Genomic DNA, 24,413 nt, shown 5'->3' on the forward strand with positions numbered 1-24,413 from the left:
AAGGAATTTGAAGCCCAACTCACCCCACCCCTGCCATGGCAGGGACACCTCCCACTGTCCCAGGCTGCTCCAGCCCCAATGTCCAGCATGGCCTGGGACACTCCAGGGATCCAGGGGCAGCCACAGCTGCTCTGGGCACCCTGTGCCAGGGCCTCACCAATAATAAGCTTCACTTTAGGTGAGGTTTAAGTGCTCTGTTCTAATGCTGTGGCACACCTTTCTCTTCTGAGAGTGCAGATTTTGTTGATAGGGTGCATCTTGGGGCACAGATACATTTCTAACCATCCTCTTTTATTTCTCTTCCCAATCCTTTATCCAATCTTTCATTAGATTTTTTTTGGGGGGGGTTGGGTGGGGGTGGCGTGTCACCAGGTTCCCTTTTTTGTCAGGTATTGTTATATAAAGAAAAATTAATGTAAGGTAAAAAGTAGATGCCTTTAAAAAGATACCAATAAATCATTCAAAGTCTGTCAGTTTTCTGCACAAGCTGCTAGGAGAATAGATTTAATGGATCTACATACAACAGAGATTTTCTATATTGCTTAAGTTTTCTTATCTGGCAGAGCTTTGCATCACTTGGAACCAGCCCCATGTCGTGGGCAGACTCCACTGATTCCTCTCCAGGAGTGCTCTGGTTGTGGGGGAGTCCATATAACTTCTCTATAAGTGTTTCTGGATGTATATTTAGAGACACAAAGCCTAAGAATACAGCACAGAATGTGACAATGCAGAATATAGAAAGAAGCTGTTGATTACCATTTGTATTTTTAGACTCCTCATTTCAGGAGGGTGCCAAAAGCAAACTGCAGCAGTCAGATCCAACTCTATTATTCCTCATGGCAGTATAAAATACTGAGACAATTTCAGAAACTAGATTAAGAATCATAGTTTTTCTTGCTGCATAAAATTGCTGAAATTGTATAGAAATCTGTATTGTGGATCACAAGTTAATGTAAAAACTCCAAGCTATTTTTTTTTCACTTTGTCTGTTTAAGCTACTGGGCAAGTTGTGGCATGAATAAATTTATTTTCTTCCTCTGAAACTGTATAATATTAAATGCTGTGTTGTTGGCATAAAATATAAGTTGATCAGACAGACAAAGATTATTATTCTGACAACTGTATACACAAGGGTATCGTTGTACATTGAATTTCAGTGTGTAATATGGTATAAATCTTCATGAGAGACTCAACTTTTATTGGCTGCACAGAAGGTGCTCTTCCTTATTAAATACAGGAGATGGTCCTAGGGGGATTTTTTTAAAAATATCTTTATCCATTTTTTTCCCAGCTAGTCTCTGTGCCCTGGGAGGCTCATGGATTCAGTGGGGTGAGGAATTCTCCCTGGAATGCCTGGATGGAGACACAGTCGTGCTTGGAATGTTTTGCCTCAGCAGAACCCACCTTTCCCATTCCATAAGCTCTACCTGGACAAAAAAATTCACCTTAATTCAGTGAAATGTTACCAGAGATACCCTAAAATCACCCTGGATGTGCACTCCTGTCATTCCTGGCTGTCTCTGACTGTTGTCACCCTCTCTTCCCACCAGCTGAGGATTTTGGGGACACGGGGACACCCTCAGACCCTCTTTGCCTTCTGCACAAAATGAAGGGCAAAGAGTGAGAGATCTTCTTGTGGAATTTAAACTGCATCCATCATTTTCCTGGCCAGTGCAGGGATATCAGCTTTTATTGGCCATGAGTAATTAGGAGATTTCATCAACTGTCCATCCAGAGGGTTCCCTCACTCTCCTAAATCAGCAGCACTGAAGAGATTGTGGAATTTTATGGTTTCTCTCTTCCTCCAGGTTTATTATTCAGTTAATGGCATTGCTCAGCTGGGAGGGCTCTGGGCACAGGGCTGTGACTGCACTTGGAGCTGATGAAATGCCAGTTCTCCACAGATTCATATATTGCATTCAACAAGTCACTTTAATCTTTCTCTGACTTCCCTTTCCCCATCTGTAAATGAGAATCAGGTGGATTTTTCCTGTGAGGGTCTCTGTGTCCCCACACCCACCCTATTTAGGGATTTATACACAATGGGTGAGGTTTGGGGGATGAAGGCAGGGCTCAGATATGGGCTCTGCACCCTTTCTTTCAATCAGACAAATTCAGGGCTCAAACCTCGAAAACTTCCCTTCTTTGCTATGAAAAGTTGTTAATTCTGACATTCCAAACCCTTCTAGAGTCCATATGAAAATTTGGCATTACTAATTTTTTTTACAGTTTATAGCATCAAAGTCTTCCCAGCTGTCCAAAATTCTCTCTTTTCATCCAGGTACTTTCTGTTATGACTTTGTTATTTGATACACTTCAAATCTTAGACTATACCAGTACTTTTTATACCAGAACCGACTATAAAGTTTATATGCATCACCTTTATAATATAAGAATGACTATGAAATGTTGTCTCAGTGCTACTGATTTGTGTATTATTATGTTGAGAGAGAGTAACAGCTGTAAGGACAAAATAACACTTATTTCACCAGCCACAGGAACATGAAATCGCACATATTGTTTTTAAAATTAGCTATCACATGTAAAGTTCGATTGTATATAGCTAAATAATAAAAGTAAGTGCATTTTTAGGTGCTCTTCAAATGAGGTCACGGTGCTGATGAAGTTCTCAGTATTTCTCTGATTTTATGAGATTTCAGTGGCAATGATGAGATGTGTGGCACAAGTGGCCAATTTAAAAATGCCCTAAATATAACTTGAAGGGCTAATCACATTTACAGTCCACAAAATGTGCATGAATGCATATTGATGTGAGAAAAACACATCCAGTGAGGAAATAAAATAAACTATTACAGTGAATAGGTTTCATTCACTGCTAATTTTAATTAAGACTCAGTCTTAATTCTCATGTACACAATAGGAAAGACATATTTTGGTACATAGTTTTCACAGCCTCATTTTGCACTCTTTTCTTCATGTAGAAGTGGGTAAATATTTTTTTAAAAGCAGAGTTGTTTAGGAGTGGCCTCTGGGTCTCCATCCTCTGCCTGGATGTTTGCAAACCCCACAGGGAAGGTTCAGGGCAGAAATTTCCTGCAAACTCTGCTCCCCAGGGGAAGGTCATAAGGAATAAGGGGGAAAAAAATCTTTCTCAAACACTGAGCCGACTGGAACACTTCAAAATTTTGATCCAGGAGGATCAAATGATCACTGGGGCTGCTCTCCTTCAGGGCATTGGAGCTCAGAGCAAAGCCCTGGAGTTATTAGCTGGGTAGTTTGGTATTTATCTTCTGAAGTCACTGCCAAAGGCAGGCAGAATAAAGAATAACACCACATTGATAAATATGCATCATTTCCCCCCCTGCCTTCCACAAGAATTGTATAAAATGGAAAGGCATAATTGGACTCTTGGTAAATATAATAGATCAGAATTTATTTCAGGGTGGGTTTATCTTTTTTTTTTCCCAGACTGAACCTTTGTAACATCAGATTTCAACCTGCTGTGAGTGACTTTTGGGTCTGATCTACAAATCTTTCAGATGGAGAATGTCATATGGAAACAAATTAAATGCTTCCTTGGCTGTGGTTTTTTGGTTATCAGAATTTATCTGATGGGGGGAACAGAAGAGAAACTGAGCTGTGCTTGCTGGAGGAATGAGTTTGTCACCTTGAGAACTTGGATCTCCAGTGGCCACCTGGTGGGATGGAGACCCCAGAGGTCTCCTGTCTCTCCCACCCCTCTCCTGTCCCCTGTCCCAACACAAAGGTTGTGCTTTGGCTTTATTCTTATGGCTGATCTGCAGCCTGGGTGTGGGACTGAGAAAGGAAATGATGGCAGAGCCACTGAGTGCAGCAATCCCATCCCCAGGCTGCATTCCAAATGGCAAAGGAATTCACAGTAAAATGCTGCTTCCAGTTTATAATTTCATGATCCCATCTTTCTCTCAGGGCAAGAAGATCTGAGATGCAAACTGGATCTGCATTATTGGTTTTGTCTCTGAGGGAGCATCTTTGTGGAACACTGAGCTCTGGTGTGGTGAGAGCTGGCAGGTCTGGGCTGATCTTTTCTGCCTGTCTCCCACCATGCACCTCATCAGGGTGATGTGCCTTTATTTTACCCTTCTGATTATAAAGAACATTGATACCAGAACTGAGAATGCCTTAAGATCTTTTCAGTGCCATGTGGGATAAACTACAGACAAACAAAAGCAATTACTAAACATTTTTGCTAATTAGGAGATGGTTTGCCAAATATCTTACCTATTTTTTTAAATTTTGTTTTCCAAAAGCAAGCAAGAAATGGCTGTAGGAACTACTGGCTACTGTTCAGGAAGACTTAATGGAATGACCTGTGGTGGCTGCACCAAAATAAAACATAAAAACAGAGATAGCAGAAGGTAAGAATGGCCAGACTGTGTTGAACAAAAAGGTGTCAAGCCCAGCATATTTTCCACAAGAATATTCCAAGGCACATTCAAGTGCCATCAAGGCCATGTAACTCTGTGCCTACAACTCCATAAGGATGTCTATGAGGATGTCACAAGCCAAAGGTTGTATCTGTGTGTTTAATCACCCTAGACAGCTTAATCTTGATTAATTTAGCTGTTCCTTGTGCAGGTTATGCTGAACAGCCTCAAAAGCTTAGGATGAAAAATACATTTTTCTAATGTTAAATGATACTTGATTTGCAGCCCTTAATTTGTCCTTGTAGATTAACATAATGTTTCATTACACCACCGTAGAGTTACAAATATTTTATGACTATTTCAATTTGTTTTATTCTGTGGCAACAAAACCTTCAAAAACTTTATTCCCATGCTTTTGCCTTCACCTCCATTTCCCACATGGTCACTGATGTGGTTGCAGAAGTCTTTGGGGGGGGGAGGGAACAGATGAGTCCCTGAGACCTCATCACCCTGAATTATTCCATCAGTCAATACAATCTAGAGTCAACAATTTCCTTCAGTGCCAGGCAGAATTGCAAACACCTAAACCTGTTTTTAACAGGCATGAAGAAGCAGAACCTACCACAGATTTTCTGCACAGGAAAAAAATGTGTGAATTTCCACCTGAGCATCACTCTCTGTGGAAGCAGCTCTAGCACAGCAAGCAGGACAGTGAGCATTTCTGTGCTCCATTAATCCCACAGCCACTTGGCCAGCAGCAGCAGGCTGGTGGCCAGGCAGTGTTTGTGGTTTGGTGCCACTGGGAAAACCTGGAATGAGTGTCTGGTGTCCTTTCCCCACTCCTGCTCCCCAAAAAACAACATCAGCCTGGTTGTTTTTCCTTCCTACCTGGTGGAACGTGCTGACATGATTTGGGAAATGAGTAAGTGGGACAGGATAGCTGCAGGTTTTATGAAAGAGGCTGAACATCTGCAGACAAAATAAAAAATTTTATTTGCCTCCCTCTGGCCTTGTATAGTTCGAATAGACAACTGGGCCAGGGTTTTAATATTACCAAAAGTATGGCAAAAAAAAGGTCCTAAATCACACAACACGTGGAAGGGAGCTCAGCCAGATCACATCACACTGGATGAGCAAACAGCAACAGCACTGGGCTGGAGGGGAGAGCTGGGAGCTGAAGTGGGGAAGGAAGAGAGAAGAATGTCCTGGGAGCTGAAGAAGTGGGGAAGGAAGAGAGAAGAATGTCCTGGGAGCTGTGTCAGGGATGGGGAACAAGGTGGCTGCAAGGATGCTGCAGTGACCAGCCTGGGGATGGCTCCAACCAGCAGCAGCTGGCCAGGAACCCCAACATTCCTGGAGCCACCTGTGGACAAAAGCTGAGCCCCAGGTGACTCTGGTGACTCTGCTCAGCCCCAGGATGAAGGCTGATCTGGGCCACAGAGGGTGCAGAGCACACTCGAATTTCTGCCCTGACACAGGGAATTCTGCCAGAGCAGTGCCAGGAGCTCTGGGGACCTGCTCTGCTATGGAGACACCTGCATGGAAAATGTCAGGGCAGGCTCTGCAGGTCAAATGTCTGGGTCTGGGGAGGAAAAAAAACCCTGATCCCTTCTCTGCCCTCAGAATGAGGAACTACAGACTCAAAAGCAAAAGATCTTCTATGGTGCTTCCAAATATCCAGCAGCACTTTATCACTGGATTAGAATTTTTAAGAAATAAGTAGCAAATGGTGCAAACTTCAGGAGTGCAAACTTCAGGTTCACTGCCCTACTCAGGATTGAAAATAACATTTTACAAAAAACTCCTCAAACTTCCAAAATTGGCATCACCAAAGAAAAAGTATCAGCGTATTTGTATATTCAGGAAAATGAGTCCTGAAGGAAGTCTTCCCAAAATTACTTCTAGCTCTGTGTAATTTAGGGATATATGCATATGCCCATGAATTGTTTAACTTGAAAAATGTCTTTTATTCCTGTATAGCAGATGCACAAAGGGAATGGGAATGTTTTATAACTTAGGCTTTTAAATAATATATAAATGCTGACATTCTCAGCTGAGACATCTTGATTTTTGTGTATTGTGTAATAATGACGTATACAAATATTTTTTTAGAAAGAATTATTTTTCCTTTTTTAAAAAGAATATGAAACCTCAAGAATATGATAAAACATCACAGTTGGTTTCTAAATGCTTTGCATCTTAATATGGTTGAAGTTAAGGCAGTAAGTAATTTCTGAGTTTTTCCCTTGAGCCACGTAGTTCTTTTCATATGTAATTATTCTCTGAGTGCATTAGATAATGCTATGGTTCCCACAGCTGTATACACATCTATAAATCATTAATGAGGCAGTTAACTGAAACAAAACTATAAAAGATTTGCATTACCCGGCAGAACCCAGCCTTAATTGACTTCCAGTTATTTACAATTAATTTTTCCATTTGGAATAATGATTGCAAGCAACTTAGGGTTTTTTATTACTGAGGAATTAGATGCTGACTATTCATCAAAAGTTTTTAAAGAGAGACTGTGTCAGTGGACAGCAATGAGCTGGAGGTAATCTGATTTTTGCATAGACTCCCCCACACTGGCAGAGGGGATGGGTGGGAGGGGGCACATGCAGAAAAATGCAGACAGGAGCCAGCAAACTTTTTTTTGGTCCTTTTTATCACATACCTAAGTTTAATAACAATTAATTTCTTTTCTTTATAGCATCCAGCTGAAAGGCAATAGGATGAATAGAGCTGGCTGCAGTTCTACATAGAATAAACTGCATGAATGAAGAGTGAGTAAATATTTATTTCTGCCTTACAAGACTGTAAGATAGACACTCGGGAGTAAACGATGCAGAGGCTGTCAAGTAAATATTATTCCATTATGCTTTTAAAAATTACTTTTATAGAGACATAGAGCACAGAGTAAATCCTCATTAAGTTGTCAGTGTTTGAGCGAGGTCCAGGACCGGGGCTGTGTGTCCGAGCCTGGACAGACACACGGAAGAGATCAGCTCTCGGTGCCATGTGAGCACAGCTCTGGCTGACATTAATGGCCTGGGGCTGTGGTCATCAGCAAGGCATGTCACGTTCAAATTCTTAATAAAACTTCAGTCAAAAGTCACCGGCCCCATTTGCTGATGTTATCTCCCTTCCCCTTCAGCCTTCCCTCTCCACAACGCCCGAGCACACAGCAGTGGAGATTCCAGTTTGGGATCCACAGAGGGAAAATGAGCAAAGTCTCAGGTACTGGGGTGCACTACGCTGCATCCTTGGAAATCAATCCTTCCCTGACATGGAGCAAATGATCCTTTAGTGATTTCTACCCTGATTGGGTACAAAACACATACAACTAACATTTGGGTTGTTGTCTGTTCTCCTCAGCTACAGCTGCCATGCTGAGAAAGCTGAATGTCCTGCTTTATTTTCTTGTTTAAAATAAATAACTTTGCTGTCCTTTGGCTAACATTTGAGACTCCACTCGTGCCAGCTGGCTGGGCTGCCCTGGGCCAGGCACTGCAGGTGAAAGCAGCCCTGTGAACACGGGGAGTTTTGATTTCTGTGCATGTGGTGTAGACCAAGAGACAAACACTGTGAACGTGGGGGAGTTTAATTCTGAGTGATGGCAAAGCAAGAGGCTGCTCCCTGCCTTATCAATAGGTGCCAGCAAGAGGCCACTGGAATTGATCTAGGAAATGACAACCCAACGCTGGTAACCTTGAAAATCCTGCAATCTCCTGCTGGAGTCATTTTTCCCAGGTTCTGTTCCACTGGGCTGTGCTGCAAAGTGCAATGTAAAGGAAGGTGACAGCCTGGCCATGGGTCATTCAGCCTGTCAGTAATTCCAGGCTTGGCAAATTGGTCCTGCCTCCTCACCAGCCCATGAACTTCACAGACACTTAACTTACTCATGCTACACTGGCTGCTGCATCAGTTTAGCTGGAAAAGCCACTCCCATGTGTGAAGTCTGAGAGGTTTTTCCTTTAGAAACGGGGCTGGTACCAGATGAGCAAACAATATTATTATTTGCATTAAGACATCACATCCTGTCAACACACAGCACTGGCAATTGCATTTCAAATAGCTGTGCCTTGACAAACTGTACAGTACAATTTAGGAAGTGTTTTTGCTGTGCCCATGACCTTGTTTACTGGGCTTGTTGTCCTGGAGTGGGAAAAGCTCTACTTGCAAACTCAGAACTGCAGAAACTCTTTATGCACAAAGGTGAGATTGCTGACATTGATTTTTTTTTCCCCAATGAGCCCAAAACACCAAACTGATCAACCCCTTATTTCTTGCAGGAACCCTGAACAGTCTGACACTGCCTGGCTTCAAGCAGAAAAAAGAAATACTTTGGCAAAGAAGTTTCTTGAGGGTTTGCTTTGAAGAAGCCAAAACCAATTTAAGTGTAAACAAAACTTTCATTTGGTGAAAATTTCTGTTAATTTCAAAAAAGCTGGTATTTATGAAAACCATGCAATTTACTTACCAGCTTTTACAAATCAGGAGTCTTAGTCCTGGAGGGTTCCTCATCCCAGTGACAGAGTTCTCACTTCCCTGGGTCTCCTTCCAGCTGGGTTTGGTTTGGTTTAAGTGTCAGCACCTGTGAATCCAGGCTGTGGATTAAAGACAATTGCTTTTCTCTTTCCCCTTTATGCTTTTTTTCTCCCCCCCCCCCCGCCCCAAGTTAGTATGAGCAGAACATAACATACTAGAAGAAATAAAGAATTAAAGTCAGGATGTGAGGAATTATAGTTTTTTTTTTCCTTTGGAATGAAATCTCAATATTCAACTACAAGGAAAGAGCCGTGAAAAGAATCAGAGCTTTTTCCACAGCTTTGCACATTGTAGAGTCATTTCAACATTGTAATATAGGTGTCAAACGTTACTAAATCAGCTGTCAAATGCTATCAAACACTTACTTTGCACAGGTGTAAATGATCACATAAAATGCAAAGCACTGATCTGACACCAGAAATCTCTGTGTACCATTTCTATCTTCAGCAGTTTTACAGAACTATCATGAAAAAGTCCAACAGGGAGTTTATTCCTTGTTATTTAAGCATTTTTGGTCTGTTTTCTTATTTTTAGGGATATGGTTTCCCCCTCTGCTCCAGCTGACACCAAGGAAGAGAATACAGCAATTTGCATGGAATAGCTTTGGACTGATCTACAAAGAACAGTATAATGTTTCATAATAATGTTCCAAATGTTAAAGAATTTTTCCTGCCAAAACCTCTCTTCTGTAAGTGCCCCAGCATCATCAACTGATGGCAGCACAGCTCTGGGAATAAACACTTTCAGCTAATGGCAGGAATTGTCAGGGGAAACACGAAACAGGTATTTCTCCCTGACACAGAATGAAACATATGATTAAAGTTAAATGCCAAATCCTACCAGCACTGGAGCGAATTAAGGTTTATTTTTCATTCCTGTTAATTCTTTCCTCTCTTCTTAGCTAATTCATCTTGTTTCATTTAATGCCAGTGGTTTTTCCTGTTTGGCCACTTTGGTGGACGGGGGGGGGGGGGGCGGACAATTCATTTTAGGCATGTGGCTTTGGATAACAAGATTAAAGCTCCAGGCAAAGCCCAGATCCGAAAGGAGAGCCCTGCAGGCTCCCTGTGCCATGTGCAGCTCTCCAAAGGCAGGGCAGGGTGACCACAAACCCCTCCTGCCCCTCTGCAGCACAGTCCCAAAGCTGCCCCGGTCCATTTAAATCAGGCTGTGTCCAGCAAAACCTCTGTTAACAACCTTAATGTCAGGGCTGTTGGACTGCAACATTTATTGTGAGCGAGCTGTGACACAAACCTTACCATAACAAACCATTTCAGGTAACAACTCCAAAGGACTGAGTTTGTCTCCACGGCTTTACTTTGGATTTTCTTGTGAAAAGTAAGTCTGGCTCACTGGGCACTGAGTGAAGCACACAGTGATTAATTAGAGCTGGAGCGATTTTGTATAGTTCAATATGAACATGTCACTTCTCTGGCTGCTTCATCTCCATCTTCCCCTGACCAGCCAGAATTTAGTCCAGGATGCTTGCTCTGGTACCATGAGCAGCAGGTATATATATATATATACATGTGTATACACAGCAAAATTTGAAATATATAAAGAAAAACCCTCTCCTTTTCCCAAAACTAACCACTCTTGGAGACAAAAAATAATAGATGGTGAAAGGAATCTACTACTCATTTCAGTGTCCTTTCTGAAAGAGCTGCTAAAGCATTTTCAAACATGCAAGGCTGAATGTATGTTAAAGGAGTTAAACTATCATAAAGCATCCAGTTTTCAAAGTATCACTTATCATAAGAACATTTTAATGTATGGTGCTGTTATTTGCTTTCACAGTTTTGGATTATGTCAACAGAGTCATATAATGAAGATGTAGTAAAATCTTACTGCATTTGTAACTGAAACTCAGAAAAATGGGAGTTTTTATTTGAAAAAATGAGCTCAAAGAAGATTCTTTTCCCTTGCCTTAGATGCCCATATCCAAATGTTCATGCAAAGGATGCTCTGTTCCAACAGAAGACCCAAACAGGTTCAGGTCTAAAGGCAAAGGTGGGTGCAGCACCCACAAAAGCTGCAGCATTTGTGCTCTGCTGACACTGAACTGGCTCATTTCAATTGATTTCTTTGATGTACAAATACAAAGCAGTAACAAATCATTATCCATCCACAATACATCGTGATAAAAGTACTTTTGCTACTGCCCTCCCGTCTCAGCTTCAAATCATCAAAGACGCTCTTATTTGCAGACAGAACTAAAGTCAGGTTGTTTATTAATGGTGATTTTTACAAGTGCTTGAACATTTGCAGCAGGTATTAGGAATGATGATAGCACATGACCCGGCTCAGAAAAACCCCTCTGTAAATTCCTTCCCCTCTGTCCCCAGCCCAGCGAGGGCAGCAGGGCCAGTGGATGCTGCAGGAGCACAGCAGGAAGCACCAGGGGGAAGGTGGGAAGCGCCTCCATCAGAGCTGTTGCCAAAGGTTCCAGATCCAATGGGATTTGGGAATTGTCCCCTGTGTATTTAGGGCTCAGGACACAGGAGGGGCTGTGCAGATCAGCTGAGGCCATAAAGGAAATTGGTAACGATTCAAGTTAGCCCACATTTTGTCATGTTACCAAAAATAGTCTGTAAATAAATGTATTTACAGGCCACTTCCTTGTAGGCAGGCAGCAATTACTCGAAGCAGCATTCAGGTTTTAATGCACAGCCATGTGTTTTCACAGGAGTGTTCTCACTGTGCATTGCTATAGATCCAGCCTGCAAATGGAGATTGGGCACTATTGATCCTCTGGGGTCTATTATGGTCTGCATTCCTCAGGACTCACAAACCCAGCTGCAATCCAGCACCCATTCCCTTGCCTGTGCTCAGCCGGGATCGTGGATGGCTCCATGGCCACCCCACAGGGCATCCACACCCCTGCACAGGCTCCAAGGGAGGTGTCCCTGCCCCTCTGCCCCACACCCAGGGAAAAAAACACCCAAAAACCCCAACCCCCAGAGGTGCTGTCCCTCCCTGGGTGCCAGCTGGATCTGCTCCAGTGAGGAGGAGTGTGGTGGTGAAGGCTGAGGGGGCTCCTCCACCCCAGGGTGGCTTCAACACCTTTGTCCCAGGCAGGGTGTGCTCATCAGACCCAAACCCTCAGCCTCTTGCTTTGTCAATACTTACCAGGACTACCAAGGACTGAAAACAGTTTATCAGTCTCCTGAACATCGTTTGTCAGTATTTTGACCCAGAAAACCAATCTGGGATGGGAAAATCAGGAATCCACCTATGCTCATCAACCCAGGCTCAGTGATGCCTTAAGGAACGTGTACATCAGCCATTGAGGGGAAAATGCTCAAAAAGCCTTTATGGAGATGAAAGGTTGGTATTTTAAAAATGGAGATATTTAGTTACATTAAGTCCTTCTAAACTACAGGACACTGGATAACAAACATCTGTCTCCAAAATCTGCACTTCACAGGAGCTCTGCCAGCACTGGGTCAGCCAGACATGCTGCAGCACCCCAAGGGCTGTTTCAACTCCTTTTTAAAAATAAGATTTAGAAATAAAGTCCAGCCCTCACTTCAAAAAATCCCACTGGAATTGAAACTAAAATTAATATAATGCCTAAAGGTACAATTTAAGTTCTGGTGTTGCAATGTTATATTCACAAATGAGCATTTATTAAGAATCAGGAGGACTCTCAATTCCTAATGCTCTTGTTTCTTTGTATCATTCCATTTTTGATGGTTTGATCAATGGCAGCATGATTAATGCAGTTATTAGAACAGCAGTTATAAAAATAATATGGAACAAACCCAATTTGTACATTGGAAGAATATTCTGGTAAGTCACTTGATCACCTTAGAACAGAGGAAAACAAGTTTTCTTGAACTGACACTGCTTAAGCTGAAAGATTTCTTTTAGAAACAAACAAAAAAAATCAGGTGTTTCTATTCTGCAGAGTCTGTTTACAAAAGCCTGCTAATGAGAAAAAAATGCAGTGCTAAAAATGAAAGAAATTGTGAACACTCTACATTTAGACGTAGCCAGAAGTAAACATAATCACAGGGAACATATTCCCTGCAGATCTATTTAAAGGTCTTTTTTGTTTTTAAGTGACAGTGATTTATATTCAGGGCACGTGTGTGTAAACATGTGTACATAAACAGGAGTTTGTAAGGAATTAAGCACCCTGCCTTTGACCCAGGAATTAAAATAAAGAGGGAACAGGTGATCACTTAATTCCACCTGACTCAAACCAATCTTCTGCCCCAAGTTTTGAGAAGGGAAGCTTTCAGTTGCAAAGTTCAGAATCTGGAGCATACAATGATTAGGAAAATGTTTAATACCAACCCACCCTCTTTATTAAGTCATTTCTTCAAGTATTTTTAATAGTGCAAAATACTGGTTTGCATTAGTACAGTTACTATGGGAATTCACAGTCCAAAAAAAATCTTAAAAGATTTCCAAAGTCAAACAAAAAACTTTTTAATACTGTATTTTTAGCAAGAACATTTTTAACAAAGAATGTGTACTTTAACTTAATATGGTACAACAGAGAAACCATACTTAAAAGTTTCCATTATCTAACACTCTACTGCATATTCATTTTTCCATCTTAAAAGACCAAAAGCCAAGCTGAACTGAGCATTAAAAAAAAAAGCATCAATTATAATCCTCATATTACATCAGCTATTAGGGTTTAGCTCACACTTTTGAATCGGTCATCTAATGAAAGGACAATTTTTACATCGTTCTTTTAAAAAATGTACACACATTTCTTTTTAAAACGTAATATATATCGAGTATCTGCTTCAGTAAACAAAGCTTAATTTATAAACACAATCGAAACAGCTCCATGTTGAACAGTTTCAGTGATAAACTGGACTTGTATGATGTACAGCCAGTGAGGACCATTGTGGCTTAAAATCATTGTGCCATTGCTATTCAGTAATAGCCACCTCCTAAGGAAAAAAAAAAAAAAAAAAAAAAAAGTTCTTTTTTGGGGCGGGGTGGGGAGGGGAAATAATTAATGTATGTGCTTAAAAATACTAAAACTCCTTTCTATCTCCAGGGACCTAAAAATGATCTGTTGTGACAGGCTTGGTTTGGTATGGTAAGCTTGTAAAAAGTCTCAGTATTTCTTAATACGGCAGTTTTCAATGCAGCAACTGTAAATTGCTTGAAATTGTCCTTCAAGTTTCATGCTACAAATCCTGTTCCTCACACAGTACTGAAGGCATCAAAGGTTGGAAGGGACATTTCTCAGGAACTATATAGTCTTCAAATAGTGGTCATTATACATTTTTCAGCAATAGGTGGTTCCTTCAGTACATAATGGTCGGTTTGATGTATGTTCTGTTTTCTGCAGGGAAACAAAAAAAAAAAAAAAGGAGAAAAAAGTCAATTACGCAGTTAAAGTTTTATAATTAACTGACACTTAGGTGGTTTCTTCATTTGGTTGTGGATTTTTTTTTTTCCCTCGAGCCAAATGAGCAGATCTACAAGTGATATAAACTGAACTGTCCATCACGTGGGCAGGTTTTGTGAAGAAAAGGAGGCACTGGGTGACAACACCTGGCCAAGCCCTCAAGAAAGGACAAAGACCCAGCACCACCTGCCCTGGTGTTTGCCAGAAATGGCTCAGGACAGGTTGCAAACACTCTGATTTGGATTTCCCTTCTTTAAGGCTTTTTTTTTTTAAATCAAACACTCCTTTTCTCCCAAAGGCAGCCCGTGTTGGATTGCTGCCTCCCTGGGACAGACCCAGGGACAAGGCACCAGCTTTACCACACACCCTTGTCACTGCACAGACCTGCCAGGGAACAGGGTGTTAAAACTGCACTGCTTTCAAAAAATGTAAATCAGGATCTGTTCCTGGAAAACTGTTCTTTCATTCAGAAACCACCACATTTTTCTTAAAATTCTATTTCTTTATTTAGAGAACGAAGCAGAAAAGCACTTCATAAAAATATTCCTAGTTATAGTACCTATCAACTGTGATTTTTCACATTAAGCAACTTTAAGCCCAGAGAAAAAAATATAAATACTGAAATGCCCACAGAAACTGAAGCTAACAAGAATCCATATTCCTGTTCATTATACAATGAATCATGAATCCACCCAGCTAAATCTGCAAGAACTGATGTGGAAGATGATAGCAAAATGATAATATGGAGCAGCACTTTGTGTAATGTTGACATCTCCCCCATTTCTGTTTTACATACGCCAATACTGAGCACTCCTAAGAAACGAACAAGTATTGACCTGCAAACTGACACTGATCCTTGGAGCAATCCCCAAGTTTGCCACATTTCAATTTCAAAATGCATTTCAGCTATAATATGAGTGATTTATCATTTAGCAGTAGCTGTCAAAGTAACCTCCTAGATAAAACAAAAACATCTGGAACCATAAACAGAGGAGAGCAGTAGCTGAATTTTAATCCAAATCCGACATGTTCACTTCATTAGGAACAGGAAACAGCTAATTAGTAATTGAATGTTTCGTGGTTTTAAGGAGGCTCAGACTCTCCAAACTGAGATGATTTAATACATATTTTGGATGTAAGCACAAATAAAGATCACAAGAGCCAGGGACATAACAACTCCAGAGGGACGTATGGGAGCCTCCAAAGAAAGGACTAAAATTAGTTTCAGGCCATTGGCTGATGAAAATTCTTGTCTTAAACCTAGTGGGGAATTACTAAAGCCTGGGGGGGGGTCAGCAGAAATGCAAGGATTGAGCACTGGGGGGGTTTGTTTGTGGTTTGGGGTTTTTTTTTTCCCCTTTTTCTCATGATCGTTAGGAAGCTGCACACGGCTTCTTCCTAGTGGAGGCTCTTATTTATGTTCTTATTAAATTTTAAGCATTATTTTTTAAATTAAGGTAAGATGAGGGCATGGAGGGTACTGTGGGCTGACTAAACTTTGGAACAGGTTTCTATTATTTCCTTCCAATCCCCTTTATTTCTCAAGGAAAGTTCACTGGAAGTATCTGGAGTACCTGTAAGAGAGAAAAGTAAATGCCACAGCTCAAGCCCAGTGCAGCCACCCAGGAGACATCACTGATCAGTGAACAGAAAGTGCACAGTTAAATATTTCCTTTTTTACAACACCCTCAATTATTCTCCAGAAATTAAAATACTTTTTTTGTTGCCGTGCAATAAACTGAATTTCATGGCCTTAACCACGTCACACAGCAACCACCTCTGAGGAATTAACGTGTTGGGAGCAGCTGTGCCCCCACTTCCACAGGAAAGACAATGTGATATTGTCAAATTAATCTTTTCTGGAGAATATTCACCATCTCCTCAGTGCAGCTGACTGCAAGCTACAGACCATTTTATAGCACTTTACTGTATTATATAGCAAAGATTTGAATAAATCTGTGTGCAATAAATGTATTCTTTTATCAGGTTTATCCCTTAATCAAATATTCATTTATGTGGGCTTCATTCTATTAAAAAACGAAATTATACAAAGGTGAGCAAAAGCGTAGATTTACAGTAGTTTAAAGCCTAATCTCATTCTCTAGGGGTAATACTGACAATATAAAAACTGTATAAATGATATTCCCTAACACTAAATATGCTTATGAGCCCCCTGTGCATGTTACACTGCTTTACAGCCTACAGAGCAATGCATGACTGGCTTAATAAGCAAGACATTTAGAAACGAGGGGTTTTTTTTCCCCTTCACAATGTTTAAGACAAGTAAAGATCTCTGAGTTTCTTGGTGAGCCAGAGTCTGTGTTAATAACTGGGATTTTCCCTCAGGATGGTGTTCTCTTCCCTGAGTTGTTAGCCCAGGGTAGGTGCAACTCTTGCATTCTTTTTAGCCACAAAATTATCTTTAGTCTTCTTCTTTCAAGGTTTTAATGGGTGCATAAATGACAAATCCAAAGGCAATAGTCATCATCTCCAGATTTATTCACGTTTAATTTTTTTCCCATTCCACATCTCTGAATTTTCTGAATCCTTTGTTTGTGAGATCTCTGGTTGAAATCTGGAATTCAGCTTTATTTCCCTAAACTACTTTAAAACAAAACTTCCAAGTGTACCCTCCCAGTGTGCCCCTGCAATGCTGGTGTGCAAACCCAGTCCAGTGAGAGGAGAAACACCCTGGCTGCATCTGCACCTTGGGATTGCCAGGGCACTGTGGGACAGTGTCAACTGGCAAGAAATTCACAGGAGGAAGGAAATGTGGGATCTGAGAAAACAGATAAATATGTTGTATCAATAACTGTAAATTATGTAATGTAATTTATAAGGTGTATCCCAGCACTACAGGCTGCAGAGAATATGGGGAGCAGGGATGAAAGAATAAACTGGAAATCCTGCTCTGCCAGCTGAGCTGGAGGAGGAGCTGGGAGAGCAGCTGGAATAATTGAGGTGGGGCTGAGAGCAGGGCCAGGAGGGGCAAGGAGAGCCCTGTGCCAGGCTGTGCCCTCTCAGAGCCTCTGCACAGCTCCTGCTCCAGGGATGTCACAGGACAGAGCAGTGTCCAACTGCACAGACATGAGCTCTCCACCCTTCCCAGGCTGGGTAAACTGCACCTCAGTTAGATCAGAGCCAAGCTCAGCTTTGGAGGAAGCAACACATGGGAAATGCAAGGCTGTAACAATAAATTAACTTGTAAAGCTGGGGCTAATTAGTTTGAACCACTGTCTTACTTTGTACAGAGAAAAAAATCAGACAAAACCAGTTTGCTTCCACAAAGGATCACATCCCTCAGAAAAAGCCTCTTTCCCTAGAGCCCTTGGCAGACAGGAGTGCTGCCTGCCTGCAAGGGGAATGAATCCAGGCTCCTGCTCGTGGGTAAGGACCAGAGCAATCACCAAAACTCAGCAAAGGATCCCTTCACTACCATGAGAAAAAGATGGATCTGGGCTGATCGTTCAGCTGAATGACAAGTAAAAATTACTTCTTTGCCTGTTTATTAGTTGTCCAGCAAAACTTCTCTTTTATCTGCAAATATCCTTCAAACTGAGCAGTGAGAGCAGGGCACAGCTCCCTCTAGACCCAGGAAGAAGAGTCAATAAATTGCTGCACCAACAAAGGTTGGTTTGTTTTCAGCTCTCACACTTTGCTGTGCCTCTCCCCAGCCCTGCAGAGCCACCCTTGGATATCCAGAGCTGGCTGAGCCCAGGGCATCCCTTGGGATTGGTACCAAAACCTCTCTGTCCCTCCGTGGTGCCTGACCCTGCAGCACTCACAGAGCTGCTGGCTTGGAGTTTCTTCCCCAATTATTTTGTGTGTAAGGCTGCTGAGTCGACCTTGTCAAATATTTCCTCACCCATGTTAAGAGAGCTAAAAAAGCTTGTACTAAACCCAGGATTTCTAGTCCTGATGGGCCCCATTCCTGGTGAGCCCCTGATGGGGCAGCACATGGCCAGTGTGGGCATGGAGTGACAGCCTGGGAACAGCACAGCAGCTTTAAAGGAGCTTTTATAGAACTCTGCAATGATACAGCACGAGGCAGCTACCAGGGGTTCAATAATTCACAGCCTCCAGAGCAGGACACGCTCCAGGGAGAGAACACAGCTTGGGCAGGAGGAAAAACAACAGGCCTAAGACTCAGCTAAAGCAGCTTGGATTTGAAAACTCACTGGTTAGATCAGAACACCAATTAATTATGTCCTACAGTTTACATGACAAACCCTAAAATGTGCTTCGAGCTACACCAGTCCTTCATCTTTGACAAACAGATAAAAATAAAATGTCATTCACAGTAACCCAAGAGTTTTTGTGCCAAATCTCTGCCAGGTTATGTCACAAACAAAAGCAGCAGCCCTGGCTCACCCTCCTGCTGCAGGCACAGTACATTCTCACCTCAGGAAAGCCTGCCTGCCTATGCTGCTGCCTCCTTCCTGAAATTCAGAGTATTTTATTTTTTTGTAAATTGTTGTTATCAAGTATTACTGTAACATCTACTTTTTAAGATTGTAAGCTAACATTGCTTTGCTGATTGTTCCAATATCCCCTAACAATGAAATATTGTAATACAAAAGTTAACTAAGGTATAAACATGCAAAAGGAGAAGTCTCCCTGCGATCATAAAATGATGTTATTTTCTGTTCAGCAGTTCATGTTACTGCTGTTCATGCTAATTAATTAAAGGAGCTGTTGCTGTAATGTGCAAACAGGGAATCTGAGAAACTGAGAGGGCTTTTAGGTCTTGGAGTGAAGTTGAGTCAATCTGGGCGCGGGCAATCAAATGTAATGAAATCACTTGTCAGTGCTAAGCTTGCAAAAACTGTGAAGTTTGACTAGGGAGTAAAAGGATTATAATTAGATTTCCAATAGGATAATAACTAAATGGCAGAAAGCAGTAAAGAGAAAATATTACTTTGTTAGCTAATGGTGCTGCTGTTCGGTTTTAGTTTTTATCAGCACACTTGTAGTTGTGCTAATTTAATTTGCTTTTATCAGCAAAAATGCACTACTCGAATGGTACTTGAATGTCATTTGCAAAAATCATTGATCTGAAGGTGCACTTAATGACACCCAGTATGTTTATTTTATGTGGAAGGGAGATTGGCTGATAAAATGGTTGATGCACTGTGGTGCTGGCCCAGGAGTGAGTGGTGGAAGGAGGAGCAGGAGGTGTCTGAGTGCTCATCACCTGCCCTGCTCCTCTGCAGCCACCACTCACCTCCTCTGCCAGCTGAAAACCTCCCAGCTCCAGCTCTCGACTCCACCTGGGATATGGAGGATGGAGGCATTAGACTGTAAAGTTCGGAAAAGTTTTAAGTCTCATCTGCATGAAATTTCTATTCAATTAATATACAAAGCAGAGGGAAAATGAGTCAACTAAATGGGAAAGATTTATAATGCAGATCAGAAAGGCAGTACATGAACAGCTTGTGTTAATAAAATCATTTTAAGAAATGAGCATAAAATATGATATGACTTAATCACTGTGAAAGGTAGCTGAGCAGTAGTTCTGTAATTTTCCCTTAAACCGTCTTAAGGAGATACTGGCAGTGGAACTAATTGAATTTCAAAGGAAAAGCACTGTGTGAATGATAGATTTCTGTCCAGCAGAGCTATTGACAACAGAAAAAGAAAGCTCTGTATTGATGCTAAAGCTTTTTTTTCCTGAGCAACTGAAAGAGATTTTGGAAGCCTGGAAACAGCTTTGTATTAGGGACATGTGTTTTGCCCCTTCCTCCTCCCAGGGCCCAAAAAACAAAGGCAGCAAATGACAGGGGCAGTGAGGGAGTGTGCTCCAATTGTCAGAGCTGCAACAGCAATAGGAGCTGTCAGGGACACGAATGGTTATCAAAGGGAAAGGGAATAAAAAGTTATTACAGTATCAGCATAAATAAAAATGAAAGAGACAGGAACACTTTGAAATCTAAACAAGCTCCACAGAGAGCTCTCCAGAAAGCTTTTTATCAGCTCAGAGTGTTTAGTGACCAAGTGGCTCAGCTCCACACGAGCAGGATTACCATGCCAGGGGGGTCAGAGCCAGCAGGGCAGAAAAGGGAAGGGAATGGCTTTGCCATGGAGGGACAGGGACAGGGACAGGGACAGGGACAGGGACAGGGACAGGGCTGCAGCTCCTGCTCTCTCTGAGCCCAGGGACACTGAACACAGGGAATATCCAGCTCTCCCTTTGGCCACGCTCAACACAAAACTTCCAAAAGCTTCTCATAACTGAAAGGATGATGTAGGGATCAGATTAAAAGAAAAAAAAACCCCGAAACAAACTAAAAATCCCAACCTGAAATGAAAATGGTAAAAATCATAAGGCTTGCCTGTGTATTAATAAACTACAGGTAACATAAGAAACTTCTCTTGATTCCTTCAGGCAAGTAAATGGTTGCTGTAAGTGGCTGTGCTTTCCTCACAGTATTTGTAATAATTTTTGATGTAAAGACACATTTGAGCCAAGTGTCATGGTCTTTCTTCAAACTGAAATTACCTTCCTCTTCTTTACCCAATGCACCTTGGCTCTCAGAGCTGTTTGGAAGAGCACTGAGCACTCCTCTCAGCAGGTACATGAACAGATCAGAAATGGAAGGAACGTTCTGCTCATCTGATTTAAACACATGTGTCTCAAGTGCTCCTCCAATATTTTGACTATTTCTGGCAGCAACAATTTTCCAATTGCAATATTTAGAGCACAGCTCTCATCGTATGTGCACAAATATATACACACACATATGTCAGATGTATATATCTGCATTACAATAAAGCTGTGATTCTCCTTCTCCGTAATACACAGCATATGAATCTAAAATCACAAGAAGAGACAAGCAGTAAAAATATTTGAAAGCTTTCCTGTGAGGATGACAGATGGACGACAGATGCATACCAGAGGTATGCAAGTCAAACCTTCCCCAGCTGAAGAGAAACGCTCAAGTGAGATTTGTGTCTCTAAGTGCACTGCAGCCCTTCTCCTGTCTGCACAAACTGCCTTTGGACACCTCAGCACAGGGGGTTTTTGCACATTACCACTACATGAAGCAGGAGAAAGGGTGGGATTGCTCCAAGAGGCAGCAGCTCTATGGAAGAGGCAACTGCCTCCAGGCTGCCAGAGCAGCCAGGACAGAATGGAATGGTCTGGAATGAACATGGCACAGGACTGAAGAGAGAAAAACTCCACAAGTTGGACTTTCATCAGAGAATTTCAGTGGTCCAACTGCTCAGACCAGATTTTATCACAGGTGACTGTGGATTTTCTGTGTGGCTCAAAGAGGCTTCCAAGAGGAATGGGAATATCCCTTGGGAATATCCCCGTGTCTCAGCTCCCCCAAAGGAGGATTTCACACGTCCCAGACCTGCAGGCAGAAGTCATTTCCTGCTCTTTGGGAAGCACTCAGACCATACCTGGGGGTGCTGCACTTACACACAGCCACACAGTGAAGGAAAAGCAGATAGCTGCCCATAAAATGAGCATGGCTTTTGTTTTTCACTCACAGCTCATGCCTTTGTTGAAAACATCTGTGATCTTCATAGCCAGGTAAAGACCAGAGGTAAAATATTTCAAATGGTTAATAAGTAAAACTCCTTTTGAACTAAGGGTGTATGTCTTGATAGATAAAGTTTTCAAACAAGTATCACCTCTAAATCACCTCAGATAAACATCACCTCTACTTAACAAAGTTCATTGCTGATCTTTTAAAGTACTGTTCTTACTAAGGCTTTCTGTATCAAACAGGAAAACCTTAATTTCTGTAATCTACATTTATCTTGAAGCAGGAAAACACACATAAACATTATTCTGCATTCCACTACATTTTTAAAGGCAGGCACACAGGTGAGGAGCTGTGACACATACTGCACCTTGCATGGCTGCACTGTCATGTTGGGTTCCGTTGTGTTCTATTTCCATATCTGGGATTCCAGCATCTGAAAGATGGGAGACTGAAGATTAATGCATTCCCCTTTGCCCCTCTCTCAGGCATCTTTAGAAAAATATTTATAGCAAACTAGGGTGCTCTCCAAGTTAACATGGTCTTGCATAAAACATTTGGTCCTCATAGAATTTTCAGTAGTAAATTGTTTCCAAAATGTGCAAACATTACTGGTCTCACAGTGAATTATTTTTAACGTGCTTCACATTTGTCTGACGATCAGATAATAACCAACACGTGGTAATAATATGTCTGCAAAATCCTCTTGGAGAATGAGGGCATCTGACACATGAAAAATAAAACTTGAAATTAAACTGTGATAATATAAAACTACATTGACTCTTATATATAGCCAAATACCTCCAAATTACAGAGTTGAAGAATATAGCCAGTGCCAGGCAACAGTTTTGGGGTGTGTGTATCAGTTTGTGTGAGTGCATGTTACAGATAAGGACTGTGCAAACTGCATTTCCAACCTCAGCTCGGGATGTGTGAGCATGTGTTACCACCCAAACCCAAATTACAGCTGTCATATTATGTGAAGTATTTCCAGACCTCTGAGAAGAGCTTTCCAAGAGGACTGTGCTCTTTTTTTTTTTTTTTTTCCGAGTTGAGAAGGAGTCTCATGACACTCACTTTGGACCTGTTTAATTTCGTGTTGGTGATCCCTCTGTCTGCACAGTCCTTGGGGTGGGGGTAGGGGCTCCAACACCCCAGGGTGTTACAGGAACAGATGCCACGATCCACCTTGTGCCAGCAAGGATTAGCATGAAGGGGATGTGATTTGAATCCATGGCACCTCAAATCCTGGAGAAACATCTGCTTCCCTTATCATACAGCCCTCAGAAATTACAGGAAGGAAAAACCCCCACCTGAAAGGGAGCTGTGTATAGTTTAGGAGTTTCTCTGTGCAAAAGCCTGTTCTGGACTTTCTCAAACAGGGAATAACTGCACTGTTGTTTCATACATCCCTTCAGCTGGAGTGTCAGGATCTGTCACAGAGGTGATGCTCTGCTGGTGACCCTGCAGTAACTGAGCTCTGAGTGAAAGCAGGGTGACCCTGAAAAGTGCAGTCCTTACAGGAGAGCAATAGCTCAGCAATAAATGTGTAAATGAAAGATATGCTATGCGTGCATATGTGTGCTCTATAAATGCATATATGATTAAAAAAAGCAGTACTTTCACATATACACTTTTTTTCTTACAGAATTACAAGTGACTGCTATTCTGCAGGGTTTCCCTCACTCAGATTCCTGTTCTGAAGGCAAGTGCAGGGCACTGACCTATCAATCTGAAAAGGTTCTTTCTTCTCAAACCCCTCAGAGTACACGTTGTATATACCAAAAATGACAAAGTCATCTGTAACTAATAACAGCATCTGTTAAATGAGACAGACTGTCAGAGTTAAATTAAAAATACTCAGAATAGCCCTTCACATTTTGTTGTCATAAAATTGTACCTGCAATTAAATTGTGGATTAAGATGCTAATGAGCTACCTGATTTGCATGTGCAATCAGATTAGCATGTAAATATCAGCTTCTTGCAGGCACTAACATATATATGACTACCTGAGTGTGCCTGCAAATCAAACTGCTGCAGCCAGGCCCACACCAGCAGATGTAAAGGTGTGTTAATCACACTGCTGGAACGGTGTTATCCCTGGATTTGTGGCTTCCAGAGCTGCTGGGTGCTCCTGGCTGGTGTGTGAGCAGCAGGTGCTTCCCTGCAGTGGCAGCACCCAGGGGAGTCACCTTAGAGCACATCAGGATTTTAGTTTTTTTCTGACATTCCTCTCAAGGTGCTGGTTCTGTCCATGGTTCAGTCTGATTTGCCTGATCCAGTGGAGGTGGTGGAGAAGGTTTTTTGCAGATTCTGGCCACGCACTCTCCCTGGTCACTGTCCCCCACCTCGGTGTGACTGTGCTGTAAATCCACACCTGGATCCCCCCTGGCCCTGCCAGTGCTGCAGGGACACCAGCCAGTCCCTGCTTCCAGGGATGTGCAGGGCTATAAACAGCAGGTGAGAGAAGATGCTGCTCTCATACTCAGAGTTTATATCCCTAGGGTGTCCCAGATAAATCACAGCTCACATCTCCTGCACAGCACTGCAGGGCACACACACAGCCTTGCCCTGGCTTTAGGAACAGTGTGGGCAGCTCTCACAGCTGAGAACTCCAGACAAGC

General features: G+C 42.0%; 2 protein-coding genes across 26 annotated transcripts in view; one reads left to right on the forward strand and one right to left on the reverse strand.

The window, feature by feature from the left end:
• The window catches only part of LOC148222140 (uncharacterized), a 130,101-nt gene extending 121,003 nt beyond the window's left edge, over positions 1-9,098 (forward strand). For 20 of the 22 annotated variants that reach the window (XR_015806683.1, XR_015806679.1, XR_015806681.1 and 17 more), the window contains 3 exons: positions 4,251-4,358; positions 7,078-7,150; positions 8,660-9,098. Coding sequence is in view for 3 of the 22 variants with exons in the window: in XM_088173070.1 (XP_088029196.1) it covers positions 4,251-4,358; positions 7,078-7,129 (160 nt within the window). In the remaining 19 variants the exon portion in view is untranslated. The remainder of the gene's footprint in view (positions 1-4,250; positions 4,359-7,077; positions 7,151-8,659) is intronic. The other 2 variants (XR_015806693.1, XR_015806694.1) reach the window with 1 other exon arrangement.
• A 4,136-nt stretch (positions 9,099-13,234) lies between these two features.
• Positions 13,235-24,413, reverse strand: part of DACH2 (dachshund family transcription factor 2) — a 245,161-nt gene continuing 233,982 nt past the window's right edge. For 2 of the 4 annotated variants that reach the window (XM_088173069.1, XM_014888323.2), the window contains exons 11-12: positions 22,159-22,224; positions 13,235-14,229 (exon numbers count right to left, since the gene is read on the reverse strand). In XM_088173069.1, coding sequence (XP_088029195.1) covers positions 14,192-14,229; positions 22,159-22,224 — 104 coding nt within the window. In that variant the 3' untranslated portion in view covers positions 13,235-14,191. Of the gene's footprint in view, positions 14,230-22,153; positions 22,225-24,413 lie in introns of all 4 variants that reach the window. The other 2 variants (XM_088173068.1, XM_088173066.1) reach the window with 1 other exon arrangement.

Source organism: Sturnus vulgaris, chromosome 14, assembly GCF_052056855.1.
Source record: "Sturnus vulgaris isolate bStuVul1 chromosome 14, bStuVul1.hap1, whole genome shotgun sequence".
In the NCBI taxonomy this organism is placed as follows: Eukaryota; Metazoa; Chordata; class Aves; order Passeriformes; family Sturnidae; genus Sturnus; species Sturnus vulgaris.